We start from the raw sequence: 8,081 nt of genomic DNA on the forward strand, positions 1-8,081 counted from the left end.
AGGTCTCCCCCCTCAGCCTCCTCTTCTCCAGGCTAAACAACCCCAGTTCCTCAGCCGCTCCTCATAAGACTTGTGCTCCAGACCCTTCACCAGCTTTGTTGCTCTCCTCTGGACATGCTCTAGCACCTCAATGTCCTTCTTGTAGTAAGGTGCCCCAAACTGAACACAGTCATTGAGGTGTGGCCTCACCAGTGCTGAGTACAGGGGCACGATCACTTCCCTGCTCCTGCTGGCCACACTATTTCTGATATAAGCCAGGATGCCATTGGCCTCCTTGGCCACCTGGGCACACTGCGGGCTCATATTCAGCCGGCTGTCAACTAACACCCCTAGGCCCTTTTTCCAGCCACTCTTCCCCAAGCCTGGAGCATAATATGATCCTCTTGGGCTAGTTTAGTGAACCTGCACATCTATTTGACAGACCTCTTCAGTAAATATGGCCACTATTCTTCAGATGTGCAGATGTCAGAGAACTGATCTAGAAAAATAATTTACTGGAGGCTTTAAATTACAGAACTTCCAGAAGCAATTACTCCAGTATTGTAAATTTTGTGTCAACATATATGCATATGTATCAGTGTATAAGCAGACATTTAGTTTAAAAGCATTTTTCCTTATCAACTGCCAGGTTTGTAACCTTAGTCCAAAATTCTGATTTAATTTAATTTTTACAGTTTTCTAATTAAATGTTCTGGCATATCATACAACCCTTTCCAAACATCTGCTGTGAGTTAACACTGAGTTAAATCTGAATAGCACTGGTAATCTTTGATAAATTAGAAAGAAAGCTAGCTGCTGGATTTTTAAGTCCCTGAATTACATTGCCACCCTATTTTGTGGCTCGGAAATTAAACATTACCACCAACTTTTAAACAGTAAACTGAGTAGATACTATCAGGCACCACCACATTTATAATTAAGTCAGTCTTTACACTGTACTGCTGTTCAGCACTTGAGTTTTCTAAGGTTAAGAGAAATGTACCTGAGACCCTGCTAAGGGTACAATGAACGAACAGCATAATGCCTCCAGTCCTCCACAAAGTTGAACAGAAACAGCAGCAACTCAGAGAATAAGGCATTTCAATTTAATACCCAGTCTTCACCAATAGACTGGCCATGATGCCTGCACAGGAAACTAGTTGATCAGGCTTTTTATATAATGCTACATTTCCTAGAGAACTCTGAATGTAAAACTGAACAGAATATATGAATACAGTTAAAATTGTTGTGTCATGTATTTAAATTGTGTTGTTACAGCATGTGGCAAAATTCAGTTGAACAATTCTGACAGTCATTTACTTTTTATGGTACCTTATTATGTACAATTCCATCATCTGTCTCTCCTCCCCAGCTCTGTCCATCATCAAACGATGGTGCATTTTCCCTCATGGCAGTATACAGCTGAAAGGCACAGGTGTACATACAAAGAGCAAGTGTGAAGATCCCCATTAGTTTTCATATTAGTTTCACGTTCATGATAAGCAAAGTAACACTGCATTAGGATTTCAGCAAGCAGGGTGTCATGGTGCTGCTTCAGAACGTGACCAATCACATCAGGGTAATGAGCCTCTGTTTAGCCAACTAAAAGCACAGATGAAGAGACATTCACCAGACATTCAACACTGCCAAGTCACCTTCTAAGCCAAATGTGTCCTTTCAGCATAAAGGATGGGATTTTTGTGTGTGCCCCATTGAGCAGTGGTGAACTTCTGTCACAGACTCCAAATTTTGCTTGGACCTCAGCTAGCAGCAGAGAGTTACCACTATTAAAACAACAAACAAAAAACCCCACCCAAACACAAACCACTCTACTCTATACAACAATCACAGGGCACTGAATACTTGCTATTGAAAATTCCATCCTTAGAGTTCAAATTTAGGAGAAGATGGCAGATGTCACAAGAAGATCTGCACTGAAGGTACATGATTATACCCATTAACCTTCCACATTTTAATGTATGTATATAATAATTCTTCCCTCTTCTCATACACAAGTATTATCATAACATTAAAAACACAGTTTAAAAATTACTAAAAGTAAGGCTAAGGGCTAGCACCCAGATGGCAGGTAAGAACACCTACCTTTTTCTTTACACAAATGTCAAACAGAGATGTTTAGAAAACATTTAAGAGATCGGTATTGAAACTAACATTGCAGCCTGAAAAGTGAAAATATTTGGCTTAAAGATGACAAACACTACCTTGACACAATCAATTAACCAAACCAAAGCTGTCACGATCTGAGGCCACGTGTGTGGTGCTCCCACTGTGTACATGGAGCTTTTTGACAAAGGAAAGGGGTACCTAAAAGGCAAAAGAAAACACATTTTTAATAGTTGTGGCAAACAGTGATTAAAACAAAACAGCACACTTTTACATGTAGATCAAGGCACAGAAGGAAGAACAAACTCAATTGTACTTTATACTGTACATCAAAGGGAGATAAGCTGAGTTCTTACAGCACTATTTTATTCAATTATCATGGGTTTCTCGTTCTGTGATTCATAGAGTAACTCAAGTTGGAAGGGACCCATAAAGATCATATAGGTCAACTCCCTGCTCCTTGCAGACTACCTACAACTACACCACATGACTAAAAGCGTCATCCAGACACTCCTTGAACTGATGTGCTTGGTGCCGTGACCACTTCCCTGGGGAGCCTGTTCCAGTGACCGACTGACCACCCTCTCAGTGAAGAACCTTTTCCTAATGTCCAGTCTGAACTTCCCCCGATGCAGCTTCATTCCATTTCCTCGTGTCCTACTGCTGGTCACCAGAGAGAGGAGATCAGCACCTCCCCCTCTGCTGCCCCCCTTGAGGAAGATGTGGGCTGTGATGAGGTCACCCCTCAGCCTTCTCTTCTCCAAGCTGAGCAAACCAAGTGTGACCTCAGCCACTCCTTGTAACTCTTGCCCTTGAGATCTTTCACCATCTTGGTCACCCTCCTCTGGACACGCTCTAATAGTTTGATGTCCTTCTTATAATGGGGCGCCCAAAACTGCACACATTACTTGAGGTGGGGCCACACCAGTGCAGAGTGGCAGAATCAGCTCCCTTGACCGGCTAGCTATTGAATAAATCATTGAAGAAATGGACTTTTTTTTTGCGTATCCAAAGATTAGGAACAATTAAGGCCTTGTACAAAAAAAAAAAAAGTGTAAACTGTTCCATCACATGCTCCTTAGCCCCCTTCTATTCAGCTTAGCGTGTTGCTTTGGTCTTGGTAGCAGCTAGATCTGTCGTCTTCTGAAGCTACTATGGGAGGAGAGATGGGCACTGTAAGGAAAAAGAAGTGGGTGCCCTTTGAGCATGAGGTGATTTATGATGAGACAAAGACCTCAAAGGAAAGGCAAGAAATGCGAGGAGTAATAGTCCAGTGGATGATGTTTAGACTTCCAAACTGGGTGTGCAAGCCTGAAAGATTCCCTAACACATGAAAACAAACTGAAACACAGGAGTCCTGTTCTTTGAGGGCAAGATTCTTGCTTCTTATGTCAAATGCACTTTGAAAACAGAAAAGCAGCTGACAATCAGCTTGTTGTCAGGCAATTACAGAAAATAATTTCAGAACAGTTGCATATCAAATTATTAATATTACCTATAAATATGGAACACACAAAGGCTATACTTCTCATTACAGGCATCCTCTCAAAATGTTCTACACATCAAGGAACACAGAAGTGCAGATTTTAGTCCATCTGACTGACAGCTGCCCAAAGTTATTTTAACAATATAGGGCAAGAAGCTACTGATAAACTGACAGTTCTAAATAAGCGCTCGTGAACCATTCAGCCTAAGAATTTTTAAAAATGAATTATTTAGGCCCATTTTCTAACTCCCAAAAGACAATTTAAAGCAAGTTCTCAAAAGAACTTTTTATCTAGGATTACACGGTGCAGCAGAGTAAAGCCTCTTGGGAGCAACTGCCTTTTCAACATTTCAGCTAGGTCTGCAGTTTCAAATGTTATAGGTTAAAACAACGTTTTATTAAAATACTGAGGAGTGAATAGAACAGACTTATACCTACATCTAACGAGCCTTGGCACTTTCATGCCATCATGGGCTCAAATTTCAGAAGTAAAATATACGTCACTTTTTTTTTTTAATGAGACTGAGAAGTCACCATTATCAACAAGCAGAGGATTTTCTTTCTTGGAAAGTGTTGGTGCATTAATGATTCCAAACACTTACTGAACAAAATTACAAATAAACCACCCAGCTGCTTGGTTGGTTTTTTTTTTTTTTTTAACCTCAGCAGTCATTTTTGTTATTTCCACCCCCTGCTTTGAAAACAGAATGAGAGAAATTACAGGAAAAATTACTTTTAACTAAGTGAACTGGATCTGACATTCTGAAATATTTTTTTTAGTTCTTGGATTTTAACAGGACGAACCAGAATAGTCTATCAAAAAAACTGTGTCTGTCTTTCAAAGTTTAACACAAATAAAGATAATGAGATTTTACTGTACAAAGCAAGCTTCCAAGAGCCTATAGTTCTGCAAGTTCAAATATAAAATGTAGAGTCTGAGAATCAGAGAGTAAACTTAGAGCTAAAAAAAATGAAACAAAATAATCACAACATTGTATTTTCAGAGTCTCATCTGAATAAAGAAGCCTATCTATTCTTCCCAGCTATCACACAGAATTCTTAGCTTTTAAATTTCTAGCTGTATCTTATCTATTTAGCACAAGAGACTAGCAATAATGATCTTACCCAAGCTCTTTAAAAACTCTGGGAATTTCCTCTTCAAATTTTGAGTCAGGCAGTTCATAAGAAGGGCAGAGAAATCCATAAATAAAAGTGAAGATTTTTAAAAAGTCCTTAACTGATGGAGACTGTAGTGATTTCACGGAAACATTAGGGTTCTGACCATTCGCACCAAGAAACTGAGAAAAAAAACCCATGGCATATTAGTCGCTAAATAAAATCTAAAGTTGAAACCATGAAAAACAAATATTTTGATTAGTATCTTTTATGCCCAATAACGTACATTTAGAATAAGTTACTAAGTTACCTCACAAAGCTGCTTGATACATTGCTGGATGAATGCCTTGTCATGAAGTGGCCTGGGATCCTTGATCTTCTCTGTACCAAACACACCATACTGGCTGTTGCGTGAACCTCCAGCCCCGCTAGTTCTAAGAACAAAAAACCCAAATATAGTTCTTGTGACAATACATGTAAAGAAGAGCTCTTAATATTTAAGTCACTACAATTGCTATTTTTAGGTTTCTTTTGCATTTCTTATGCAAAAGAATGCCTGAAGGCTTCTCTTTATCTAGGATGATTGGAAAAACAACATCAGCCTGAAAGCCATGATGCACACATACAACAGATGCATCCGAGATGCATAATTTCTTTAGTTTATTGAAAGAAATGAAGTTTTATAGAGCAGAAAAATAACCCAAAGATGAAGGAACAAAATGATGCAGGTGACTGAAAATAAGACTAAAATATTTAAGGAATATTTAAAAGGCATAGCTCTCTGCAACAGTGGGGTCCTGTGAAAGAAGATACCTGCAAGACATCAGAACATAAAAAGCCATGAACTAAGCTGAAAGATTATAGAATTTTGCAAGGTTTGCATCTTAGAGAGAAGAAACTAAGGCGTAATGTACTGGAGACATTGTTCTTCCTTAAACAGGCAAATATATTGTGGAGCTCTTAAGGTCTGCAGTGCCTATCATTCCCAAAAGGATGAACAGCTCTCAAAGCAATTCCTGCTCCACAGCAATATTGTTTAGTGATCAAAGAGCGGAGGAAGGCAGACCTGAAGGAGGCAGACATTATTCCCTATAATGAAAATCTGTCAAGAAAGAAAAATTACAAAATGATGTGGGACTGTTACTGTTTTAATTTGCAGTACAGACATCTAAAGCTATTGATACCTCTTCCCAAAAAAGCTGACTTTTCTTTCCGAAGTTCCAGGTGTAGGCTTGCTCATGCTCAGCTTCCCAAATGTACCTCTGTCCTTCCTGGAGGATAGGGAGAAGGATTCAAGTGACTATTTCTACCATTTCATTTTTTGCTTGTGTAAGAAAACTATAAATACATGCACATAAGCTTAAGCATCTTCAGCATAGCAACACCTGAGAAAAGTCAACTGATTTTAATGCATTATTTGTCCGTTATCAAAACTACTTCTGCAAGAAGATTTGTAAGCATACATTTTATACACACACACCCCCAGCCACCTCCTAAGAAATATGTAAGAAAAACTGTTACAATTTGAAATGTCACAGGTATACAAATAGACTAAAGAAAGTTTTCTGCAGAACTGGAGCAGTTCTGCAAATAACCTTGGCTACAGGGAGTTTTCTTCTCACTGCTCCCATTTTTTTTTTTTTCCAGTTGCTACTCACACACTCAAATACACAGTAAACCCCTTCAGAGTTTGTTTTATATACCTATTCATAGCAAGATGATCAGCAACACTTACGTCTGAGGTGTTTGAAGACCCATTTTGTTGTTGTCCTGCACTCTCAGTGCCATCATAGATTGCCGACCAGTGCTTCCTGCAATACTTGAGCTTCGTCTCATTGTGACTAAACTGTAAATCACAATCTCTCAGTATTTTCTTCTTTTAAACACCACAAAGACTTTCTAAAGGGTCAGAATAAGCAAGCAGAACTGTATTTTGGACCAACCAGTGTAACAGTTTACAGAAATATTGGGTTCTCTTAATAAAAAAAAAAAAGAAAAAAGAAAAAAAATGGTGTATGTTAGACTCCAGAACCACATAGCTGGAGGCACAACCTTTCAAATTAAGCATTTTACTGATGAAAGTGCCAGTGCTTGTTCCAAACCTACTATATGGCCTTCATTTATATCTGGTCATTTCTAACCTACAGGTTCCAAAAGCAAAACAGCTTAAGAAGTTTTTCATTCCAATCAGCTGAGAGGAAGGCCACACTAACATGACTGCTGTTTCTAGCACTTCAGCCACCCATGTGTTCCTTAGCCACTAATTCTGAGCCTGCTTATTGATTTTGCAAGCGATCTCACAGTATCATAGCACAATAACTGGAAAGCCTATCCTGAGATAACATTATGGCTATCTTTACATTACATACATAAAATATATATCAAACCAGAAGTATTGAACTGCCCCCACAGCGGTATTAAGTGAGATTTTGATGTAAATAGAATTAACTCTGAAAAAAATGCCAACTCTTGCCCTCTACAGAGGATCTATTTTATTTGTGGGGTGGGCTCAAATGGCTAAATTATAACTAATTGAAAAACCTTTGTTACAAACGTTACCAAAACACGTTATCAGTATAAATTGTGTATCACGATCACAGTTCTAGCTCCATTTCTCCCAAACCATGACAGAAGTTTAGCTTAGGCCCACTTCATAGGGCAGCTTATCCATGGCCTCATTTTCTCTGGGGAAGAAGCTGTATTCTTCCATTACTTTACCAGGGATCCGCGGCAGACAGAGTAAATTGTTTTCATAAGCATACCAAATGACAGGTTCAAGAGCGGGTTTGCTAAAGTCAACACGTCAGCAGAAAAAAAAAAGGGAAAAAAAAAAATGGTGGGAGTGCGGCAGAACTGGGCACCGCTACAACCATTTGCGTTAATAGCGCGTTTAAACGGTGCCGAAGGCAAACAGGGCAGCCCGCGGCGTTTCCACACCGACACGCTCCCCCCCGCCGCTGGGCCTGGGCCCGGACCCCCCAGCAACCCAGCCTTTACCGTTAAGGGCGCCGACTCCTTCCTCGCAATTTCAAATCCGCCCGCCGACTACGTCACGCTGCGCGCCGCAGCGCATTACGTCACAGCGGAGCGGCGAAGAAGCAGGGTAAGGAGTGAAGGGGGGCGTGTTTGTTTGTTGTCACTTCCGCCTGCCCGGCTGCTCACCCGCACACCCCGCCTGATTCCCCCGGAAGTTCTTAGGAGAAAAGGTCGTGGCCGTACAACAAGATGGCGGCGCTAGCGAGAAGCGGAGCCGCGGTGGTAAGTGCGTCCAGCGCTGCTACGCGATGGCGAGCCCCGGGGCTTTTCTGTGCCCGTAGGGACGGACGGGGGCGGAGGCGGAGGGCAGCCCCCTCCCTACCCACCTCCGTAACGGCTT

The 8,081-nt window shown here is 40.7% G+C and overlaps 2 protein-coding genes across 3 annotated transcripts in view; one reads left to right on the forward strand and one right to left on the reverse strand.

Annotated features, from left to right (window-relative positions):
* NDC80 (NDC80 kinetochore complex component) overlaps positions 1 to 7,781 on the reverse strand; it is an 18,720-nt gene extending 10,939 nt beyond the window's left edge. For both annotated transcript variants that reach the window (XM_035903002.1, XM_009647637.2), the window contains exons 1-7: positions 7,703 to 7,781; positions 6,441 to 6,551; positions 5,890 to 5,976; positions 5,016 to 5,139; positions 4,715 to 4,887; positions 2,202 to 2,304; positions 1,312 to 1,401 (exon numbers count right to left, since the gene is read on the reverse strand). In XM_035903002.1, coding sequence (XP_035758895.1) covers positions 1,312 to 1,401; positions 2,202 to 2,304; positions 4,715 to 4,887; positions 5,016 to 5,139; positions 5,890 to 5,976; positions 6,441 to 6,541 — 678 coding nt within the window. In that variant the 5' untranslated portion in view covers positions 6,542 to 6,551; positions 7,703 to 7,781. The remainder of the gene's footprint in view (positions 1 to 1,311; positions 1,402 to 2,201; positions 2,305 to 4,714; positions 4,888 to 5,015; positions 5,140 to 5,889; positions 5,977 to 6,440; positions 6,552 to 7,702) is intronic.
* An 87-nt stretch (positions 7,782 to 7,868) lies between these two features.
* Positions 7,869 to 8,081, forward strand: part of METTL4 (methyltransferase like 4) — an 18,870-nt gene continuing 18,657 nt past the window's right edge. Inside the window, 1 exon segment of the mRNA XM_035903009.1 lies at positions 7,869 to 7,963. The gene's annotated coding sequence lies outside the window, so the exon portion shown is untranslated.

This window comes from Egretta garzetta, unplaced genomic scaffold (genome assembly GCF_000687185.1).
Source record: "Egretta garzetta isolate BGI_Z169 unplaced genomic scaffold, ASM68718v1 scaffold229, whole genome shotgun sequence".
In the NCBI taxonomy this organism is placed as follows: domain Eukaryota; kingdom Metazoa; phylum Chordata; class Aves; order Pelecaniformes; family Ardeidae; genus Egretta; species Egretta garzetta.